The 24,709-nt window shown below is 37.4% G+C and overlaps 1 protein-coding gene across 6 annotated transcripts in view; it reads left to right on the top strand.

The window, feature by feature from the left end:
- Positions 1–24,709, top strand: part of USP9X (ubiquitin specific peptidase 9 X-linked) — a 136,846-nt gene that overhangs the window by 66,621 nt on the left and 45,516 nt on the right. For all 6 annotated transcript variants that reach the window (XM_062183741.1, XM_062183739.1, XM_062183740.1 and 3 more), the window contains 11 exons: positions 4,769–4,856; positions 8,753–9,095; positions 11,374–11,469; positions 11,953–12,164; positions 13,195–13,435; positions 13,978–14,127; positions 15,959–16,079; positions 19,613–19,743; positions 19,932–20,210; positions 22,367–22,492; positions 23,405–23,530. In XM_062183741.1, the coding sequence (XP_062039725.1) occupies positions 4,769–4,856; positions 8,753–9,095; positions 11,374–11,469; positions 11,953–12,164; positions 13,195–13,435; positions 13,978–14,127; positions 15,959–16,079; positions 19,613–19,743; positions 19,932–20,210; positions 22,367–22,492; positions 23,405–23,530 (1,913 nt within the window). The remainder of the gene's footprint in view (positions 1–4,768; positions 4,857–8,752; positions 9,096–11,373; positions 11,470–11,952; positions 12,165–13,194; positions 13,436–13,977; positions 14,128–15,958; positions 16,080–19,612; positions 19,744–19,931; positions 20,211–22,366; positions 22,493–23,404; positions 23,531–24,709) is intronic.

Raw genomic sequence — 24,709 nt, 5'->3', positions numbered from 1 at the left:
AAGGGTAAAAATGTAACTAGTCTAGGGAACTGGAGCACAGTCTTAAAAGAACCACTTAAAAGTATAATAACCCAAATGAAAAATCCACTAGAGAATCTCACTGGTAGATTTGAGCTGGTAAAACAATCAGTAAACAAAGGTCAATAGAGATTATGTGATCTGAAGAACAGAAACAAGGATGACAAAAACAATGGAATCACAAGAAGATATGGGAATCTGTTAGGCACACCAACATACATGTAACGGGAATACCTAAGAATGAGGGTGAGAGGGAGACAGAAAAAGACATCACTGAAAACTTACCAAATGGGTGAATGACACTAACATATCCAAGGATTCTAGAAAATTAAACCCAGGATGAATGTGAAGAGATCCAGACACATCACAGTCAAAGAGAAGATCTTGAACTTAATAAGAAAAGTGATTCTGAGTGCACAAGGATGCTTCAGTAAATGTAACAGCTGGCTTCTCGGGAACATTGGAGGCCAGAAGGCAACAGTACAACATACTGGGGTGGGAGGATGGACCTGACAACCAAGAATCCTGCATGCAACAAAACTATGTCAAAACTGAAGGCAAAGTAAATTTACTCCCAGATAAACAAAGACTAAGAAAATTCATTGCTGTGCTATCAGAATTGCCTTATCATAAAGGAAACAATTAGACTAAGAGCAAGTTGCACCAGATAGTGAATTAAATCTGCAGGAAAAAAGAAATGGAAGACCTGAACACAATAAGCCACTTAGATCCAATGGACACCTGTAGAACCCTGCACTCAACAATTGTAGAAACTATAGTCCTGTGCCTTTCATTACAAAAATGCTCAATGAACTAGAAATAGAAAACCTCCTCATCCTGATCAAAAGTATCTCAGTAAATCCACAGATAACATGCTACATAATGGTGAAAAACTGATTGCCTCCACACTAGAGTCAGGAATGTGATAAGCCACATTTGGTTTTGTTTTAAAGATTTTATTTATTTGAAAGGCAGGTGACAGGGAGAGGTGGCGAGGGCTTCCATCCACTGATTCACTCCCCAGATGGCCACAGTTGGCCAGGGCTGATCCAGGCTAAAGCTAGGAGTTAGAAACTCTGTTCAGTCTCCCACATGGGTGGCAGAGGCCAAGCACTCAGACCATCTTCCACTGCTTTCCCAGATATGTTAACAGGTAGCTGGATCAGAAGTGAAACAGCCAGGACTTGAACAAGTGCTATAGGGATGCCCACTTTAAGAAACAGGCCAGCCCCCAGCCACTTCTGTATTAACATTCTCAAGATTCTAGCATGGGTAAGTAGGCAAGAAGAAGTAAAAGGCATCTAGATTGGAAAGAAAGAAAGAATACTAAATTCACAGATAACACCATCTTAATTCCAGAAAATCTGAACAATCCACTAAAAGGCTGTTATAATAAATGAGTTTACCTAGATTACAGGAAACAAAATTATACAAAAGTTGGTCTTGTCTTGATAAATTTAGCAATGAACCACCTGAAAATGAAGGTTAAGAAATCTCGTTTACAGTAGCATCAAAAAATATAAAATAGAGATAGGCATTTGGCACAGTGGTTATGATACTGCTTGAGATCCTGTACTGGAGTGCCTGGGGTCGAGTCTTGGCTCCTCTTCTGATTCTAGCTTCCTGCTAATGCACACCTTGGGAGGCAGCAGTGATAACTCGGTTAGGTCCCTGCCACCCACGTGGGACACATTGATTGAGTTCTAGGCTCCTGGCTTTGGCCTGGCCTAGCCCTGGCTGTTGAAGGCATTTGAGAAGTGGAGCAACCAATGGGAGCTCTTATGCTTTATCCCTCCCCCTCCATTTTTATTTCTCCCACTTAACCTCTTCCTCTCAATTATTTTTAAAAGTATATATATAAAACTTGCACAGTGGAAACCATAAACTTGTTGAAAGTAATTAAAAACTGAAATAAGTGTGAAGACACCCCATGTTTATGAGGTAGATAACTTAAGATATTTTTGTAAGTTTGAATGTGTTCCCCAAAGTTTATGTATGGGAAACTTAATCCCCAATGCAACATTATTAGGAGTTGGGCCTTTTGAAAGGTGATTAGTTCATGAGGGCTGTGCTCTCATGGATAGATTAATGTTATCATGTTAGTGTTTTTAATAACAGCAAGTTCTGCTGCCTCTAGCTCCTAGCAACTCTTGTCTTTCTGTCTTGCAAGAGATGACACAGCAAGAAAGCCCTCACCAGATGCATGCCCCTTTGTTTGGACTTGCCCTGTATCCAGAGCTGTAAGGAATAAATCTGAGTTCTTTATAAAATTACCCAGTCTTAGGTGTTCTGTTATGGTAGCACATATGGACTAAAAAGATAATGCTCTCTAAATTGACTTCCAGATTCAATCCAATCCTATAAAAATCCCTACTGTTTTTTTTCTCTGCAGAAATTGACAAAGCTGGTCCTAAAATTCATATGCAAGGGACTCGAAAGTAAAAATCTTGGTGAATGCCAAAGTTTACAAACTCATTTCTTGATTTCAAAACTACAGTAGAAATAAGTGTGATGCTGGCATAAAGATAGATGTCTATCCAAAGGAATATATTGACAGTTCAGAAGTAAACCCTTACATTTATGGTCAATTGATTATTTATTGTAACAAGTGCCAAGAACATAGCAGTAGAAAATGAGTTTCATTCAGCTGAACAACTGGATATGCAGATCTGAAAGAATGCAGTTGTAGCCATTCCCTCACATTCTATAATATGTTAACTTGAGTCGTAGACCTAAGAATAACAGCTAAAAGTAACTCTCAGGAGGAAACATTGGGGTAAAATCTTTATGACCTTCAGTTAGGGAAAGTTAGTCCCAAAATATGAGGTGGTAGAGGTAAATTGGACTTTACCAAATTTAAAGCTTATTTACTGAAATGACACCATCAGGAAACTGAAAAGAACTCAAGAATGGGAGAAAACATTTATAAATCACACCTGTTTAAGGGACTAGTGTCCAAAATGTATGAAAATATGCCTACAACTAGTTAATTAAGGCAATATTAAGCAATGGGTGAAGGAGCTGAGGTTTTTCCAAAGATGTCCAAAGTGGCCAATAAACACTTGGAAAAGCTCAATAGGGAAAGGCAAGTCAGAATCACAGTAAGATATACCACTTTAAACCTACTAGTATGAAAAGGTAACCGTAAGGCTCAATGAGAATGTGGGGGATCGTAAAATGATATAACCACTTTGCTAAATAGAATGGCAGTTTCTCAAGATGTTGAACAGGGTTTACCATGTGATATATTCCTGGTTGTATCCCCAAGTGAAATGAAAACAAACCCATGTGAAAATACACAAGTGTTCATAGCAGTGTTATTGTTGATATTAATAAAGTAGAAACAGCCCAAATATTCTTCAATTGGTAAATGAATGAACAAAATTTGATATACAATGAAATACCAGTCACCAATTTAAAAAGAACATGTATGCTACAACATGTATGAACCTTGAAAATTTTATGCTAGGTAGATAAAAGCTAGGTTAGAAAAGACTACATTCCCTTTATGTGAAACATCTCATCCTCTAAGGACTTTGAGCAAGGTAAAATCGGAAAGTTAGTTATTTATACAGGTGGTTTTTTATGACAGAAACCAATTTATGTTAGTTTCAGCCATGATTCACCATCTCGTTCACCTGGGTTGATAGACACCTGAGTTAATTATTTAGTCTCCTCTGATTTCTCCTGTTATTTTCAGCAGGATATCTGCCACCTAAAGAACATGAGTTAATGGATCATCTTCCTCATTTAACTGCTTACAGAAATTAAAGTATTTGTTTAGAATGTTCACAAACTACCAACCATCTTGTGTTTTCTATTTTGTCATTGTGTTGTGGAAGCTTCTCTAGTGAGCAGTATCTATTTCTGTTTATTGTAGAGGAATCTTAATCTCTAGGCTTTTCTTTATTGTTTGGTTTTCAGTGAATGTTTCCAAGGTTCTGGTCCTTGATGAACAAGATACGGGCACCTAATTAAAAAGAGGGGATTGTTGAAGCTAGTGGAGACACCTGATAAAAACTACTTTGGCCAGTAGTCAGTATTGGCACAAAGTGATGTGATGTGCTTCCTGATAATGATGCATTGAGGAGGACGTAGCATCACTTCTGTGGTACTTACACCAGAATGTGAGCCTGAGGCTAATTGCAAGGAAGCATTGTAGAACCAAAATCGGATGCCATTCGACAAAATTGGTTGATAGCTTTGAAGATTATGAAGGAAAAAGGATGGTGAATTTTCCACTTTAAAGATTAAAAATGTATGACAAATAAATACTATGTGTCTTTTATCTTGGACTTTGAGAAAGGAAAGCATACAAGGAAATCTTTGGGATAATTAAAATTGATAAAACTTTAAATGGAGTGTGGATTAAATCAGTGGTTCTCCAAGGGGATGAGGATGAGCATGGATATTTCTCAGTGTCTGGAGCTGTTTTTAGTCTTATTAACTTTGAGATGGGGTCCAAGATGTACTTAAATCAAGTGAGTGGAGACCTGGGCTGCTACTTAAATATCCTGTGATGCACGGGACATTTCCTAGCACATTTCTGGTTATGTACAAGGAAAGTTTATTTTTGTGGGGAGGATAGGTAAAAACTGTCATTTATTAAACTACCAATTATTAATAGGTTTCAACTTGCCTTTCAGTGACAAAGGACTAATGGCTTTTTAATTGATTTAATTCCTTTGATTGAAGTCAGCAGTGATGTGGGTATCCATGTGTATAATGCATAATTTTTCTTAATTTACAGACCATGAAGACTATGACCCACAAACGGTGAGGCTGGGAAGTAGATATAGTCACGTTCAAGAAGTCCAAGAACGGCTTAACTTCCTTAGGTTTGTTTTATGCAATTAGTGTTGCTGTACTTAAGACAAATAAAGGAATGCAGAGTGAATGTGTTGTATAGCTAGGTCTTTGTTGATGGCCTTTTTCCCTTGCCTCCATTTATTCTCCCACATAAAAGTCCTTAGATAAAGTTGTATGATACTTCCCTGTGTTCATTACTAAAAACTTTAAAATTACTGGCTAAACTTTAATGTTCTTTGTAATATTTGAAGAGAATACGTTTTAAACTTCCAGGTAGACTTCTGGTCTTCCATCTTTGTTTAGGCTAGAAATAATTACTTTTGTTTTTATTAAGATTATTTGAAAGGCAGAGCAGCAGAGACACAGATCTTCATGTGCTGGTTCACTACCCAAATGGCTGCAACAGCCAGGGCTAAGCCAGGCTGAAGCCAGGAGCCAGGAATTCCATCTAGGTCTCCCACATGGGTACATGGGTAGCAGGGGCCCAGGTATTTGGGTCATCACATACTGCCTTTCCAGGCACATTAGCAGAAGTTGGATGAGAGGTGGAACAGCCAGAACTTGAACTGGCACTTTGATTTGGGATGCTGGCATTACAGTTAGCAGCTTAACCCACTGTGTCACAGTGTTGGCTCCCTAATATTTACTTTTAAAAGACAAATTTTTATATTTGAGGAAGAGAGATTTATTTCATTAAGCCAAAGCAAAATATAGTCCAAGACTAGATTTGCTCAGTGAAAATTTAGCTTTTAATGATTATAAACCTAAAACCTAAAAGATTTCAAGTACCTTTGTTAAAAGTTCCTGATGCTATTAAGAGATCTTGGCCGGCGCCACGGCTCACTAGGCTAATCCTCCGCCTGCAGCACCAGCACCCCGGGTTCTAGTCCCATTTGGGCTGCTGGTTCTGTCCTGGTTGCTCCTCTTCCAGTCCAGCTCTCTGCTGTGGCCTTGGAAGGCAGTGGAGGATGGCCCAAGTGCTTGGTCCCTGCGCCTGCATGGGAGACCAGGAGGAAGCACCTGGCTCCTGGCTTCAGGTCGGCACAGCGCGCCGGCCATAGCGGCCATTTGGGGGGTGACCAACGGAAGGAAGACCTTTCTCTCTGTCTCTCTTTCTCTCTCACTGTCTAACTCTGCCTGTAAAAAAAACAAACAAACAAAAAAAAAAAACAAAAGAAACGGTGGCGCCACCCAACCAGGTGGGCCTTCTGCCTTGAGGCAGCCTCATAGACAAACCATCCAGAGACCTGCCACACCCGACCTCACAAACTCTGGTCTCCAAATACCGTGATTCAGTGAATCTGTCAAAAATACAAAAAGAGAGATCTTAAAAACTTAAAAATAGTATCTCATAGCAGAAGAGTTTTATTCAGATTGTGAATCACTGATACAGTGAACTTTTGAAATTGTCATGTGGTAGACTTAGGCTTATTGAAACAAAAATTTGGTTATAAGCCAATTTCCCATATTAAAGTTTGGAATCAGCAGACTTGTCGTGATCCCTACTCTGTTAGTACCTTATCTGTGTGACCTATGCCAATTGGGCCTGTGTTAAAAACACCGTACTTATTCCTCGTAGCAACGCATCAAGGCATGTATTAGTCCCATTTGATCAGTAAGGGAACAAGATTCAGTAACTGTTTAAAATCCTGTGGCCAGTATGTGATGGTTTACAGTTCTCAGCTAAGGCTGTGTATTACAGCTGTTCTCTTTATATTAGACCAGTAATTTTTCAAACGAACCCAAGAACCTTAGGGCTTCTGAATACGTTCTTGGAAGATTTCTGAAACAAGCAGTGGGAAGTTTCATTCATAGTCCTCTTCCTCTTGCGACAACTGGAGCAGCTCAGCTGTCCTGAGAGTACTTCAAAATGGTCATGGAAAAATGCAATTAAGATGTTTATTTTGGTGCAAAAAATTGTTTGAAATCATACATGAAGAGTCTTCAAAAAGTTCATGGAAAATGTGTTTTGCACTGAAATTTGTCTTTCAATTCTATTTTTCCATAGATTTTTTTGAGGTATCCTTGTTATTTATTTTATTTAAGTTATACAAGTTTCTTGTATTTCATATGTACAGATTTAGGAACATATTGATACATCCCCTCCTACTGTTCCTCCCACCCATGCTCCAACCCTTCCTCCTCCCTCTCACATTCCCACTCTTTAATTTTTACAAAGACCTATTTTCAGTTTACTTAATGAGTATCTTTGTATTTTAAACACCAGATTTCCAAATGGGATTTTCACTAAGAAAGATTTCTGCTGCTATCTTTAAAAAGACAAAATAAGGCTGGCGCCGCAGCTCAATAGGCCAATCCTCCGCCTGTGGTGCCGACACACCGGGTTCCAGTCCCGGTTGGGATGCCGGATTCTGTCCTGGCTGCTCCTCTTCCTGTCTAGCTCTCTGCTGTGGCCCGGGAAGGCAGTGGAGGATGGCCCAAGTCCTTGGGCCCTGCACCCGCATGGGAGACCAGGATAAGCACCTGGCTCCGGGCTTCGGATCGGCGAGATGCGCCGGCCGTGGCTACCATTTGGGGAGTGAACCAACGGAAGGAAGACCTTTCTCTCTGTCTCTCTCTCTCACTGTCCACTCTGCCTGTCAAAAACAAAATAAATTTTAAAAAATTTTTTTAAAAAGGCTGCAAAAGCAGATGACTCTGGATATCAGTTCTCTTATCTGTAAATTAAAACAGGGTTAGGTAGAACTAGATGCTCAAATCCCTCTTCAGCAGTACTATGCAAGGATCAAATAAAACCCTAGAATTGAGGTAAAATTTTTGAAATGGAAAAGTAACTTGTCAGCATTAAGTAGGTGCACTTTACTCCCCAGTTTGCATGCAAATCACCATTATGATGTTAGCTAAACATTCTGTGTTATTAAGAGTGAAAGGAAGTATTCTGTGTCACAGACACAGCAGGACAGGATGAGTAAATGGGCACTAAAAGAAATTAGATAACTGAAAGAAGAGACTATAACAGAATTCCCATTTGTTATTGGATGATGTTAATGATCAAACCGGTCACCAAACTGAAAAGACCCTGGAGAATATCACTGAATAATGGACGCATCCTGTTGATTATTGACATAAAAGTCTAAGTCACATGTAGGTTATTGTTCTTAAAGATGGCCAGGTATTGAGTAATGAGTGATAGGTCATCAGAAAGTATTAGCATTTAAGCAATTTTAATTCATAAATATCAATGGGTTATATTATCTGTAAAAGTCATTTTCCAGTGATGCTATATAAGCAGATTGCAAAATATTTTGTTTTAAATTTAAACACTTTGGAAAAGACTGGTTTTGAAGACAAATGGTTTGAATTCAGGGAATGAGCATTTTATTCATAATCACACACCTGGATTCTGGGCACATAGTGAATGCCTGGTATATGCTTATCGACTGAGTTAATATCTAGGATGTTTGTGTGTGTGTGTGTGTGTATTTTTTTTTTAAGATTTCTTTATTTGAAAGGCAGAGATAGACACAGAGATCTTTCATCTGCTGGTTCACTCCCCCAAATGGCTGCAACAGCTGGAGCTAGGCCAGGCAGAAGCCAGGAGTTTCATACAGGTCTCCCACATGGTTGTAGGGGCCCAAGTACTTGGGCCATCTTCTTGTGCTTTCCCAGGTGCGTTAGCAGAGAGCTGGATTGGAAGTGGAGAAGCTGGGATTTGGTGGCTGTATAGGATGCCAGCACTACAGGTGGAGGCTTACCTTTCTATGCCACCGTGCCGGCCCCAATATGTAGTATTTTTTAAGTGCCAAATAAAAGTTGAACTTTTATTTTTTCTTCTGAAAAAACTAATGTCTTTTTATCTGTAGTTAAAATGCAATTGTTGTGAATTATTATTTCATGCATATACACCTGGCCTTTCTGCTTAAAAATTATATAAATTTAATTGTTTTTTGTTCATTTTTCCAAGATTTCTCTTAAAGGATGGCCAACTGTGGCTATGTGCTCCTCAGGCAAAACAGATATGGAAATGCTTAGCTGAGAATGCAGTGTACCTTTGTGATCGTGAAGCCTGTTTTAAGTGGTATTCCAAATTGATGGGAGATGAACCAGACTTAGATCCTGATATTAATAAGGACTTCTTTGAAAGTAATGTGCTCCAGCTTGATCCTTCACTGTTAACTGAAAATGGAATGAAATGTTTTGAGAGATTCTTCAAAGCTGTGAATTGTCGAGAAGGAAAACTTGTAGCAAAGAGGAGAGCCTATATGATGGATGATTTGGAGTTAATAGGGTTGGACTACCTTTGGAGGGTAAGTGAAAAGTAGGAACTGTTAACTTTATCTGATGTTGTTTTCCAAATAGATGAGGAATTACATATAAATTGTTCTGTGTATAAATTATATATTCTGCTCTGATGCTTATACCAGGAATCTGGAGGTAGCAGTTGTTTGTTTTTATCTTACTGTGTAATTTGTCAGTGAGTTTTTCTTCTCTCTCCCTTCTCCCTCCTTCTGCTACTGTTCCTATTGTCTGCTTAGAATCTGTGTGTTTAGATATGTTTAGAATTTAACCATACAAATCTCATGCTTCCTGGTAGAAGTTAATGTCCGCGGCCCCCCACCCCATCCCATTCAGTGTAGATCTGTTTCTTCCCCTTCAGTATTAATTTTAGGTTATACATGTAATGCTAGCACAGAAGGTAAGACTATATTTTTTATTTTATAAAGATTTATTTGTCTATTTGAAAGTCAGAGTTACACAGAGAGAGAAGGAGAGGCAGAGAAAGAAAGAGAGGTCTTCATCCGCTGATTTACTCCCCAATTGGCTGCCATGGCCTGAGCTGTGCTGATCTGGAGCCAGGAGCTTCCTCCGGGTCTCCCACGTGGGTGCAGGGGCCCAGGGACTTGGGCCATCTGCTGCTTTCTCAGGCCATAGCAGAGAGCTGGATGGGAAGTGGAGCAGCGGGGACTCAAACCGGTGCCCGTATGGGATGGCAGCACTGTAGGAGGTGGCTTTGCCCGCTACACCACAGTGCCGGCCCTGGTAAGACTTCATTTAGAAGAAATTGTGAATGTATTCTTTGCACTAATTTAAATACTTGGGTGAGTAAATATCTATTAAGGCTAATCTTTCCATCCTTATAGTTTATGTATTGTTCCTGTCTTTAAGAATTTGTGGGGTTATACAGCAGTTTATATTGTTTTTTGGATTTCTATGAAATATTTTTGTGGAAATGGTAGACTTGAGCTGCTTACTGTGGTATTTTAGTATTTAAAATATATTCATTTATATAAATGGTTTTCAGCATTTTTTAACAGCAAAAGCAACTCTGTGAAAATCAAAATTTATACAGATTGCAAAATGTAAACCTAGTTAAAGACAGGAAGCCCGTGTTTTTGCTCAGTCTTCCCATACTCCTCCCCCGTCCTCTCCCCAAGCCTCTGTTAGTCCTGAAACATCTCAGATCTCTAGTGTTGTAGACATAGTTTGAAAACCACTAATATAATTAGATGAATGGCAAAGATTTATAGAAACTGGAGGTGAAGAGAGGGGGTAGCCCTTTTATGCTGAACTGTTTCACATAGTCTCTTACTTTCTTGAAAGCTTTACAACTTGGTTATCAGGGTGTTAAATTATACTGGTCAAAGCATATTTTACCTTAGTAAAATGTATCTCATTCCTAAATTGCATTATTCAGAGACCTGGCATTTTGCATTTATTCTTTTAGCCTGTTTCTTTAATTCATTTAATTTTACTTAATTAACTTGATTTTCACAGTCAGCTTACCATTAAATTATTGAAGAATGTATTTAAAAATAACAGGGTATGTTTTGGGCTAAATACCATCTGAGGCTGGCGCCGCGGCTCACTAGGCTAATCCTCCGCCTTGCGGCGCCGACACACCGGGTTCTAGTCCCGGTCGGGGCACCGATCCTGTCCCGGTTGTCCCCTCTTCCAGGCCAGCTCTCTGCTATGGCCAGGGAGTGCAGTGGAGGATGGCCCAAGTGCTTGGGCCCTGCACCCGCATGGGAGACCAGGATAAGCACCTGGCTCCTGCCATCGGGTCAGCGCGGTGCGCCGGCTGCAGCGCGCCTACCGCGGCGGCCATTGGAGGGTGAACCAACGGCAAAAGGAAGACCTTTCTCTCTGTCTCTCTCTCACTGTCCACTCTGCCTGTCAGAAATTTAAAAAAAAAGAAAGAAAGAAAAAAAAAATACCATCTGAAATATTTCTTGGGGCCGGCATTGTGGTGCAGTAGGTTAAGCCACCCCCTCCAATACCTGCATACCCATTTGGGCGTTGGTTCAGGTCCTGGCTACTCCACTTCAGATCCACCTCTCTGCTAATATGTCTGGGAATGCTGCAGAGCATGACCCAAATGCTTTGACCCCTGCTACCCGTGCGGGAGACTCAGAAAAAGCTCCTGGTGCCCAGCCCAGCTCAGCCCCTGCTGTTGCAACAATTCAGTGAGTGTACAAGAGGATGGAACATCTCTTTGTGTCTTCTCTGTAACTCTGTCTTTCAAATAAAATAAATAAATAAATAATTTCTTGAAAGGGATTATCACTTTAATCTTTTTGAACCTAGGTGGTAATTCAGAGTAATGATGATATTGCCAGCAGAGCTATAGATCTCCTTAAAGAGATATACACAAACCTTGGTCCAAGGCTACAGGTCAATCAGGTGAGAATTTTCATGCAATGAAACTTTCACTATTAGAATTCTGATGATGAAACTGTTGCTATGAGAATGTTTTTCTTTAGTTCAGAATGAACTGGAAATTGTTTTAACTTGTTTTAAAGTATTTTTAGTCTGTATTTTCTCTTGTATAAAATACAATCTAAGTAAGTCTTGCCTCAATAATTATCTTGAGATGATTGAGGTTATTTTGATTTAAATTATTTATTATATGTTAAAACAGCAGAAGAATTCTACTGAATTTATTTTGATACTGTCACCTTATTCTGAAGTCCATTTTTGACTAGTTATACTGGTTAACTTTATGCTAATTTCTTAAGAAACCAGATGTGTTTTGTTATCAATGTAATCATTATTACTTGAGAACAATTTTAAATTAGGTATTCCCATCTTTAATTGAATTGCTGTATGTTTAGTTGTTCTATTTCAAAGCAACTTGAGCAATCTTTTTTGGCCCATTACTTGTAGGTGGTGATCCATGAAGACTTCATTCAGTCCTGTTTTGATCGTTTGAAAGCCTCCTATGACACTTTGTGTGTTTTGGACGGTGACAAAGATAGTATTAATTGTGCAAGACAGGAAGCTGTTCGAATGGTTCGAGTATTAACTGTTTTAAGAGAATATATAAATGAATGTGACAGTGATTACCATGAGGAAAGAACAATTCTACCTATGTCAAGGTTTGTGAATAACTAATATATTTGTATTTATTCTTAATTATTTGGTATTTTCCTAGCCATTTCATAAAGATAATGATATATACAGGTAAAAGGAGAGTGAGGAAATAACTCCTTTTTTGAAAATATTAGTGTCTTGCCTATTAAAAATATCATTTGCATCTTACAGAATCTTTATTATAGTTAACCCTCCCCCACAATCTACTTTTATTTTGTTAACGGGTTTTTGGCTAAGGCATTCTCATTGAGTCCTTTTTCCTCTTTGCATTTTTTGTGGGTTGTTTTGTTGTTCCTTGTTTTTCCCTTTGGCAGTATCTCCCATTAAATACTATGGTGATATTTTGCAGTTGAAGTATCTTTGTTTTGATTTCATTTACTTACATTGTTAAAGATAATAGTGTAGTAAGACTGGAAAGTAATTGGAAAGAAATATTAAAAGATGCCTTGACAAATAACTAATAACACTAGAAATATTTTCAGATGATCTAGTAATATTTCTCTTTTAAGTGCTCTATTAACTAAGAAATTATATAAAATTGCTCCTCAAATCTGGTAATCTATTTTGTATCTTACCTAAAAGGCGATAATATGCCAGCATGCATATCATCCTGGAGTGAATTTTCTTAAGAACTTTTCAGAAAATTTACGTTTTAATGTTGTTGATGTTCTCAAGATGAAGTGTATCTTTCACATTCAGTAGTAGTCTCAGTGAGTTGGAGTTTGATAGTGTAAAAATCAGGGAAGTATTATTTATGTCTCTAATTTCTTATAGGTAGATACCTCATTTTTGGGGTACAAGGTGTACAAGAATAGTAACAATGGAATGTGATTCTGTTTTGAAGATTACTTATTTGTCATTAAAAGGAACAAGAAATATTTATATTCAAGATGCTAAAAATATTAACAATAACTCACTTCTCTTACTTAATAATAAAACATTCAGTACTACCTTATGACCAGGTTAATTTTCTTGGCAAGTCTGCTGAACATGATAATGTTTTGCCTTTTTTTCTCTCCTCCCTTCTCCCCATAGGGCTTTCCGTGGTAAACACCTCTCTTTCATAGTTCGATTTCCAAACCAAGGCAGACAGGTTGATGACTTGGAGGTATGGTCTCATACAAATGATACAATTGGTTCAGTTCGACGATGTATTCTCAATCGTATTAAAGCCAATGTAGCCCATACCAAAATTGAGCTTTTTGTGGGCGGTGAGCTGATAGATCCTGGAGATGATAGAAAGTTGATTGGACAGTTAAACCTAAAAGATAAATCGGTAAGTATATATAGTTACCAATTTTAGCAAAATCAAATCTGAGACTGTTTCATTTATTTAAGGAATGCTAGGGCCAGTATTACAGCACTCAGCTGCTTTGTTTCTGATTTAACTTCTTGCTGAATGCAGCAGATGATGGCTCAAATACTTGAGTCTCTGCCACCCACATGGGAACCTGGATAGAATTAGGGGCTCCTGGCTTCTGCCTGGCCCAGTCTCAGCTGCTCCCTCTGCCTGTCTCGCTCTGTCTGTCACTGTCTTTCAAAATGAGTCTGGAAAAAAGTGCTAGTTGAGAATTTGTTGTATATGGTGTTATGTTTTAGGTATTTGGGTTACAACCCTAAATAGACATCGTGATACCTACCAATAAAGGAAAGGATTTCTAAAACCAAAATGAGTTAAGTGGCTATAAGAGACAGTATTTTTTTAAGTATTTTCCTAAAAGTGTTGCTTATTTGCTTTTGTTGGTATATCACTAAATCCTTTGTTTCATGTAAGTATTTTTCCTAGTGTTTAATACTAATGTGGTATCTCATTTTCAGCTAATTACAGCCAAACTTACACAAATAAGTTCCAATATGCCTTCAAGCCCTGATAGCTCTTCTGATTCCTCAACTGGATCTCCGGGAAACCATGGTAATCATTACAGTGATGGTCCCAATCCAGAAGTGGAAAGCTGTTTGCCCGGAGTGGTGAGTAGAGAAAGTTCTTAACTACTATATGCAGGGCATTATAGTAGGGTCTGAACATAAAGATCTTAGAATAGTTCCTTTTCTCTTAAAGATCTTAGAGTTCATGAGGCAAAATATCAAGTAGCTATCCACTTGGCCATCAACTTCAGAATGGATCCTTCTAATGTGACAGAAGTTGTGGTGTAGCTAGTTAAGCCACCATTTGGGACTCTGGCATCTGTTTTCAGAGTGCTGGGTTTGAGTCCTGCCTCTGCTTCCAGTTCAGCTGCTTGCTAATGCACATCTTGGGAGATACCAGATGAAGGCTCAAGTACTTGGGTCTCTGCCACCTACATGGGAGACTGAAGAGCCCTTGGTTTCAGCCTGGCCCTTCCCTGGCTATTGCAAGCTTTTGGGGAGATTCGTTCTCTGTCTCTCTCCTCTCTTCTGTGTCTCTTTCCCCCATTCCCTTCCCCTTCCCACTCTCCCTCAGCTTTCAAGCAAGTAAATGAATGGATCCCTCTGAAAGGTGATTGTAACTCAGTTGAAATTTAAAACATGATTTCCTTATAGTATTGCTATAGAATTAATCTGTTGTAGATAATTATAACATTGAATATATAAATTTAGAAAAACACTACTGATCCTCCCTTTAAAACCATTTATGTGTGAAAAATATCTGCAGTCTTTCTTAGATCATCAATAACATATTTTGTAATCAAAGAAAGCAGTAACAGTACTCCTTTTCTTACCCTCTCTTTTTACCTCTCTCCACGAAAGTTTTTTTTTTTTTTTTTGGTAGAGATTTATTGATTTGTTTATTTAAAAAACAGGGAGAGAGACAGAGATCTCCTATCTGCTGGTTCACCCTTCTAAATGGCTGCAACAGCTGTGGCTGGGCCAGGCTGAAGCCAGAAGCCTGGAGCTTCATTCTAGTCTCCCACATGAGTGCAGAGGCCCAAGCACTTGGGCCACCTTCCACTGCTTTCCTATACAAATTACAGAAGAGCTGGATTGGAAGTAAAGCGGCTGGGACTTGAACTGGCTCCCATATAGGATGCTGGCATTACAGGCAGTGGCTTAATTCACTATACCAGAATGCCAGCCCCCACTCCACAAGAATTTTAATGGCTAAAATAGCCATTTGCAACATAAAGAATATGAGTCCTAATAATTGGATTAGGTATTTAGTAGTATGTCCAAAGTCTGAGTTGTGTGTGTGAAAGCAGTAGTTTAAATAGGACAATAAAAGAGCTACCACAAAGAAATGACTAGAGATGACTTGGATGATATATTCAATCTGCATCATGAAGGATTTGTAAAGGTGAGAAGATGGGAAAGACAAAAGTCTCCTATGTAATCCAGTTTTATTCTTTCTTAATAAAAATTACCATTAAAAAAAAGAAGATGGGAAAGACAGACCATTCTGAGACTAGAAATGGCAGAAGCAGGGGCCGACATTTCAACTCTGGTATCCCATGCGAGTTCTGGTTTGAGTCCTGATTGCTCCACTTCTGATCCAGCTCCTTACTGGTGTGCCTGGGAAAAGCAGCAGATGGTGTCTTGAGTGCTTGGGCCCCGGCCACTTACAGGGGAGACCCAGATGCAGTTCCAGGCTCCTGGCTTTGGCCTGACTCAGCCTTGTCCTCTGCAGCCATTTGGAGAGTGAACTGGCAGATAGAGGATCCCTCTCTCCCTCTCTCTCTGTCTATCCTTCTTTTCTCTCTAACTCTACTTTTTAAAATCTTTTTTAGGACATAAGTGTGAAGATTAACAAATAGAAACTTTTGGGAGGAATATTTTATGCAATCAGATAATTTATAGTTATTATTTTGGTTATTTTATATTCTAGATAATGTCACTGCATCCCAGATACATCTCTTTCCTTTGGCAAGTTGCAGACTTAGGTAGCAGCCTAAATATGCCACCTCTTAGAGATGGAGCAAGAGTACTTATGAAGCTTATGCCACCAGGTAAGAATTTTAAAATGATGATAAAGTACAAGCTGGACAAAAAAGGGATATATTCACAAATTCTGTTGCTAAATGTACCATACTTTGTGGTATAGATTACAAACAGCAGAGCTTAGTAGTTGTGTCAGAGATCATGTGGCCCTCATGCCTGCAATACTTACACTCTAGCCCTGGAGGATAGTACAAGTTATATGTCATCCACAGCATTTTTTTTTTTTTATTCCTTAGAAACAACCACTTCCAAATTTTAGCTTTTGTATTATATTTGTCAGTGGTATCTTGGTATGGCTATTTACTTGTCAGTTTTTCTACCATTAAGTCTTCTCACAAACCTTCTAATAACCTGACAGCATAATTTTCCATTACTTGCATTATGCAGTCCTATCAGCTCCACTGTTATCCTGGAGCTCCCCCCAATCTGATCTTTGCCTACTATACATCTGTCATCTGGGGACTTTTTTCTACAACTTTCTTGTGTCAGATCTGTATTTAGTGGTTCCTGTGTTTTGGACTGTTCTTGAGGTACCTTCTGATTTTGTTGCAGTATGCTCCTGTACTTAGGGTGTGGGAGGTTCATTGTTTTTGAGACTTGCCTTATTTGAATGCAGTCCAACCCTCACATTTGATTAGTAGCTTGGGTATGGGATTCAAGATTGAAAATATTTTCCTCCTAAGCTGGTGATATACTTTTAAAAGACCAAAGCCCTACTGGTTTCTATTTCTTTGCATGTGATATTTGGGGTCTATCCTTGAGTTTTGAAACTTCAGGATAATATGCCTTTGGGATAGGTCTGTTTCATGGTAGATACTCATTGGGCTTATAGATTCCACAGTTGTGAGAGATTTGTAATCTCTGATAGTTACATTGTCAATATTTTTCTTTTTGTGTCTTTGGAATGTCTAAGTTTGGTGTTAAATCTATTAGATCTGATATTTTTACCTTTTCTAATCAAGTTTATTCTGCCTTTGGTCTGATTTCCTTAACTTTATTGACCTTTCTCCAGATGTTTTGGTGTTAAATTTTCAAGATCTCTGTCCAGATGATCCTTTTTCATAGGATTTTGTTTTTCACAAGTACTTTTCCAGCGTTTCTGTATATTCCTCTCAAATGTAATGATCCGCACAGTTATGCACTAAAAATAACAGGACTTACGGAGAAAAAATCGTATAAATCATTCAACTCTATACAACTTTTTAAAAACAATATATTTTACCATAGATGTTAGGTCATTCTCTATGGTTGTTTATAACCTTTGCAAAACAAGTTGTAGACATTGTATCTTTTTGTCTCACTTGCTTCAGACTTCAGTTCCTCTGTTTTTAGGCCTTTGTCTCATCTGTACCTTCCCAAGTGCTTGTTATTTTTAGATCTTCATCTTTCTTAGGGTTCAGTGGAGTGCTAATTTATAGATACTGTCTCCCCCTTTTTGTCCCCAAAAGCATTTCTTGGTTCAACTAAACCTGTCTTCTAATCATTCTACACCATTGTAAATTTGGTGACAGCTCTCTAGTGTTACTTCCCCTTCTTTTTTTGTGTCCTTTGGAGTTTATTTGTATAGTCATTTATTTTTAATAGGCCTTAAGGTGCATTGCTGATAAAATGCAGCTCATTACAGCATATTTCATAGGCCTAGATAACTCTTAAAACTTTCTTGTGCTTCTGTTGTTGCCTTTTTCTAAAGTAAGCACCTTGTTGGGCTTTTCCGTCTTGCTGTCTCATTCCTGTGGGACAGAATCAGTTTACATTATTAGATTCTTAGCTGAGGCTTCTCTCATTTTATTTAATCTGTATCTGTTATACTGTTTAGAATTTATATTGTTTCATTTACTAGTGTCTCAGTAACAATTGCTGCTTTCTGTATGCAGAGTCAGCCTTCACAGCATAGTTTAAAACAAAACCCACTGCAGAATACTTATCTTGTGGTTTGAGTTAATACCACCAGATGGCGTGAGTTAGCTCTTTCCATGCAGCTAAGTCAGAAAACCTGATAGTGCTTTTTTTCATATTTTTTGTAATCAAAGTACCTAAATTTGAAACAGTCAACTTTGGAGAAAGCCAGTGATGGTTACATTACAGTAGAAAAATGAATACCTGAATTCAAATTCTGATTGTTGTAGCTGCTACTTTATAACCATAGAAATAAGTTTTCTTAGCTGTACAGAATTTCCTACCTATAGAAGTGAGCTGATAACTTTTTTGTAGAATTAGGTGAGTATAGGAAATTTCTAGCCTAGTGACTGTACCTACATTTTAAAATCTTAACCCACTCTGTCACTGTGATTATTATAGACACATGCTCACAAACTCTATAAGGGAAACAGGAACTCTTTGAAGAAGTAGTAGTTGTAAATTCTGTAATAGCTAAACATATGAATTGATTTGTTTTTAGGGAATAATTTGGCAATGTATGTCAGGTCTTGGACTCTATGTCCAAATTCTTTATGCTTGTGGGATTTTTTATGATGAAACAATTGTAGTGATTTAGTTGCTAGAATCTTTAGTGTAAAAAAAAACAGAAGGTAGGGAGACATAAAGAATAGGGATTGTACTTGTAAAATATGTCACTTTAATAAAGGTTACATAGAAAATGAATTTTTAATGATGAGAAGATACTCAAATAATTTATTATAGAAACTTAGTATTTCAGTTAGTTAAGCTACATCTCACTATCTTGTAACAGAGACAACCAAGCATTTCAGTACAGGTTGAAAAATTTTTGGTCAGATATGACAGCTATTTCCAGGCTTATAGAAATGTAATTTACCCTAAGAAAATTATATTGATTTTTTAGTTATCTGCATTTTATTCCTCAGAAGAAGTTTTTACTTATTAAAAAAATGGTCTTATTTGTTTAACTGCAGCCCTTGGAAATAAGTTGATTACAAAGTGTTTCTGAAGTTGATTATATTTAAATTTTAGTGTTTGATGGCTAAGCTTAATTAAGTTTTTGAAAACCTTATAATTTTACTGTAATTTGAATTGATATTACTGTATCAGTAGTATCAGTAATTGATACTACTGTAATTTGTCTTGATATTATGACAGAAGAAAACCAAGTTCTGCTTACTTTAAAATGAACATTGGCTACTATGCCTCTTTTTATTTTTAATGTTTGCTTTTTAGGATTCAGTTTCTCTTGGGTACCACTAAAGTCTCCTTCGGTGAAGCAAGCTGGTTAATATATATCGTCATAGAGACAGAGAAGTTGGAGGGAAGAGTGTGTAATTTTGTTGTAGTTTTCAACTAGAACTATGTTGTATTTTTTTCAGTCTCCAGTAACTGAAGAAGGTGGCATGTTGTTTTTGAGATCTTTGAGTAAGAGATACCTCCTTTTTGTTTAGGTTGACTGAATTAAGAACCCTGTTTGCTTTTTAAAAGATCAGTACAGAGCTGTGTCTTATGAACTTTGAGCCTACAGCTTAACTGAATTGATTGTTAATTTGTATGAGAATAGTCTTCATAATATCAAAATTGAAATGTTATGAACACGTGAAATTATCTTTCATTTCCAGCCATGTTCTTTTTCTTACAGATAGCACAACAATAGAAAAATTAAGAGCTATTTGTTTAGACCACGCCAAACTTGGAGAAAGCAGCCTTAGTCCATCTCTTGATTCACTTTTCTTTGGTCCTTCAGCCTCACAAGTGCTATACCTAACAGAGGTTGGTTTTTTTCCTTTTGAATCTGTTCCATGTTCTTTAAATGGGCCTTTTATATGGTAATTGAAAATGTGTGTAAGATTATAACATTTTTGAAATAGTCAAGAATTTCTTAGTGATGATAGGAGAAACAAAAGAAATTATTTTTTAAAAACCTTTTAATGCAGCCCCCTCCCCCTTTTTTTTTCCAGGTAGTCTATGCTTTGTTAATGCCTGCTGGTGCACCTCTGGCTGATGACTCCTCTGATTTTCAGTTTCACTTCTTGAAAAGTGGTGGTCTACCCCTTGTCCTGAGTATGCTAACCAGAAATAACTTCCTACCAAATGCAGATATGGAAACTCGAAGGGGTGCTTACCTCAATGCTCTTAAAATAGCCAAACTCTTACTAACTGCCATTGGCTATGGCCACGTTCGAGCTGTGGCAGAAGCGTGTCAGCCAGGTGTAGAAGGCGTGAATCCCATGACATCGGTAATACAGACTTTTAAAAAATCTTTTTATTATTGTAGATAATTTTTTAAGTTAAATTTCTCTCGACTCCAGAGTCCAAGGTTGACTTAGAGTGTTAAAAGTTCCTTTCTAGTGGTACCTTATTTTAGATTTTCCTCTATTGTATTTGTGTTAAAAATGCAAATGGTCTTCATTGCCTATATTTACTGATTTGAGAGGATGTTTCCTTCCTACCCACTTAAATCCTCTTGACCTTTTAGTTACCCTAAAACCTAACAAAAACCTAACTATGAATCTGTTTAACGTAAGCATGGCAGAAGCATTAAGGCGCTAGTGGTAATAGGAGAAGTCATTGATTAGCCCATTGCCAGCTTCCCTTCCACCCTAATGGGCTGAATTTCCAGTTCTAAGCGAATTCTGACTTTGACTTTGCCTTGGTGGCATCCTTGATCCATGTCACCAAAAGTTCTCCAGACATGCCAGAATTTGATGCCTGTTTATCAGAGGTCAAACTATGCATTTAGCTATAATTAACATTTTAGTTTAGTTCTTTTGTAAAAGTCATAAATAATGGTTTTACCCAGTTACTGATAGAAAATAAAAGTTACAGTAATAATGATTTTCTTCTCTAGAAATATCTTAGGTCTTAATTCTGGAGATGGAATGTTAATAATTATAATAATCATCATATATAATTGTTTTGAGTGTGATAATGTAATGTTTGAAACAACCCCTTTATTTCTGAAATAATTGCTGAAGTGTTTACAGGTGAAATTATAATAACCAGGATTTACCTGAAAACAGTCCTGGAGTTAGGGAAGGGGTAGATGAAGTAATTTTGGTCCACTGTTGATAGTAGTTGAAGCTGCATAATGGGTGCATGGGAGTTCATTATACCATTCTTGTTCTACTTTCATATTTGTTAGAGATTTTCCTTATAAAGAAAGCTTAAATTTTATATTTTGCATCTTCATTAGGATTTCTTTAAGCAATTTTAATTAGGTTACAAAAAAGGTTCTTGTTAGGATAAAAAGATTCTTGTCATGATCCCTGAGAAAGGTGTTCAATGAAATACACGGGAAAAAGTTACATGCTTCCATTTTTACCTTTTCACCAGTGTGTTAATTCTGTGATTGTACCACTCTGGGTAAAGGTACATAATAAATAACCTCTAATCTTAAGGAGTTCACTGTAGGGAGCTAAATGCAAAGTTAGTAATATAGAAATATGTTTTACATATATTTACCATATAAGGGAAAGGAATTACAACTTGAAGGCAATCAGAATTGCCTGGCTATCAGCTACTTTAATAGAATGCAACTGGTTTTTTCTCATGGCCTTTAAAGCTTGGTTAGAGGACCCATGTTGTGGTGTGCAGTGGATTAAGCCACACTGCCCGTGACACTGACACCATTTTGAGTCCCAGCTGCTTTCCTTCCCATCCAGCTCCCTGCTAATAATACATCTAGGAGAACAGCAGAGGATAGCCCAAGTGCTTGGGTCCCTGCCACCCACGTGGTAGATTTAGATGGAGTTCCAGGACATGACTTCAGCCTCATAAGCCCTGGCCGTTGCGGCCACTTGGGGAGTGAAGCAATGGATAGTAGATTATCTCTCTCTGTCTTTGTCACTCTGCTTTTCAAATAAATTAGATTTTTTTTTTTTTGAAGGCTTAGTTAACACCTTTAAGTTAAAACATTGGTACCTTTTACACTTGGATCCTACTTTTTCTTTTTCTTTTTTTTTAATATTCCTTCATTTTTCTCCTTTCCAAAGAAGAATTTAATGACAATGAGGAATTCAAGAGGGTTCTGCCTAGGAACATGTTTTTAAAAGATGTATAATACTTTCCTGAATTTCTAGCTGAGTTTGGAACCAATAGGTTCAGCATGTCATTTAACCCTTGCAAGTTAAGCTGAGCCCAGATGTAGAGTTACAAGTTGGATTGCTTGGAAATGGAAGTTTACAGAGAGACACGTGGCATTCTAATGCACAAGAAAGAGAGGAAGCCCACACTTGGGGCTGCTTGAAGTGCTTTTTGTGTAAGTCACCACAGGTTCTAGAATGTATATATGGAAGGTGGTCATCCTGAGGGAGTGGTGATGGATGAGAAGCAAATGATTCAGTCTGATATATACAAATTATTTACTCCAAATAAAATGGTTAACTTTTTTCAGGTCAACCAAGTTACTCATGATCAAGCCGTGGTGCTTCAAAATGCCCTTCAGAGCATTCCTAATCCATCATCTGAATGCATGCTTAGAAATGTGTCAGTTCGTCTTGCTCAGCAGATATCTGATGAGGTTGGTATTCTATTATAAAGTTGCTATTTTTATATATGTGTATATAATATTAGTTATATCGTAAAAGCAGTTGAATTTTCCTAGACGCACTTAATCACTGTCTCCTATCTAGACATCAATTTTATGTATTATTAATATCAATACTTTGTTCTTAATCAATTTGATGTATATAAACCAGAGTCCTTTTAAAGTACACAGGTCAGTGAATTTTTGACACATAAAATATGTGGAACCACTGTCACAGTCAAGACACAGAATATTGTCATCACTCTTTGCTTATACCCCTTTGCAATATGTTTTTCTTTCCACTTCTGGCCCCCAAGTAACCAGTGGTCTTATTGTCCCTATGGAGTAGTTTTCATTTTCTAGAATTTTAAACAAATGAATCATACGGTGTACCTATTTTTGTGTATGACTTGTTTCACTAAGAATAATAATACTGAGAGTTAACCTTTTTTATGTGAATTGAGTTCATTCCTTTTTATTGTTTGGTAGTATCATAATAAGTATTCCACGTTTTGTTCATATATTTAAGGAAGTATACTTGAATGTTTTCCCTTTTTTGTGAATAAAGCTGCCATGAACACTTTGTATAGATGTGCATTTGGACATAAGTTTCCATTTCTCTTGGTTATAAAACTAGGAGTGGAATGAATGTCATCTTTGTAGTGTTCTTTTTTAATACTTAGGGAAATAGTTCAGGGCAGGATATTAACTTGGAAAACACATTTTGAGATGTTGCTTCTTAAGAAAAAAGGGGGGGTAGTTCAACTTGGGAACCTTTAAAATGATGGTACTTATTCGTGGCAACTCCTGTTCACTTTGCAAGAAGAAATTTTTTTTTTTTTTTTTTTGTATTCTGGTGATTATTGTGCTCTTATATTCTAACAACAATTTTAATCACTCTTACAGGCTTCAAGATACATGCCTGATATTTGTGTAATTAGAGCTATACAAAAAATTATTTGGGCATCAGGTTGTGGGACATTGCAGCTAGTATTTAGCCCAAATGAAGAAATCAGTAAAATTTATGAGAAGGTAAGAAGTATCACAGAAATAGATTCCTTTTACATAATGTTTAATTGTACCTTGGGAGACAGTTGGAAATTAACTGGTAGCTATAGTTGAGATTGTAGTAAAATTTTACCTTGAAAATGAAGTAGTTAAAACTTTTAAAATCTTGCCGTGAGACTGCTTTTTAAATGAAACTGCCATTTTCTGCTTCTCACTAGGGTCAGATGTAATTATCTCATACTGAATTCTTTCTCTATTTATTCTTTCATCTTTCTTCCCTGTGTAAACTTTGCTCTAGTTAGCTATCAGTTTATGGTATCATAGAATTTAAGTATTTTTACTTGATTTCCTAAAGCAGTCAAAAATAAGAAGAGTATCAGCCAAAGTATCATTTATGACCTTCTGTTAGATTGATAAGCACATAATTTACAGGAAAGAGAAGTTGTTGGTGCAGAAGTACACAACTCACAAGGTCCCTAGGAGCCTGAGGAACAAAGTAGGTGGTGTGCTCAGTGACTTCCTTCAGGCCTCCTTTGGATGTAGTAAAATATTAGAATTACACTTCATTACCTATCTTTTACAGTTATTCCTCCTTACCCATGGGAATACATTGAAGACCCCCAGTGGGTGCCTATAATAGTGGACAGTATTAACCCTATTTATACTATGTTTTTCCTATACATTACATACCTGTGATAAAGTTTAGTCTATAGGCACGGTAAGATTAAAATAACTAATAAAATAGAAAAATTGCAACAAAAATTACATTGATATGGCCTTTGAAAATATCTACTGTACTCACCTTTCTTGAAATATGAGAAATCACAGTGCCTGTACAAGATGAAGTGAATAATGGACATAGGTGTTATGATAGAGCATTAGGCTAACTGCTTAAGGGTTGCTTGAACACAGCACTGCAGTACACTAGTCAATCTGATAACCAAGACAGCTAGGAGTATTAAATGAGAGTAGCATATACAGTGTGAATTTGCTGGACAATGGGATGATTCACATCCAGTGGGACAGAGTAGGATAGGGAGAGATTTTATGCTACTCTGAACATCATGCAATTTAAAAACTTTAAGAATCCTTTATTTGGGGAGTTTTCTATTTAATACTTGTGGACCATGGTTGATGACAGGTAATAACAACCATAGAATACAAGCATGCAGATGAGGTGGGAGGGCATGATGAGTACTATAG

This window comes from Lepus europaeus, chromosome X (assembly GCF_033115175.1).
Source record: "Lepus europaeus isolate LE1 chromosome X, mLepTim1.pri, whole genome shotgun sequence".
Lineage (NCBI taxonomy): Eukaryota > Metazoa > Chordata > Mammalia > Lagomorpha > Leporidae > Lepus > Lepus europaeus.
The sequence above is the reverse complement of the archived record's forward strand: the minus strand, read 5'-3'. Positions and strand labels throughout refer to the sequence as shown.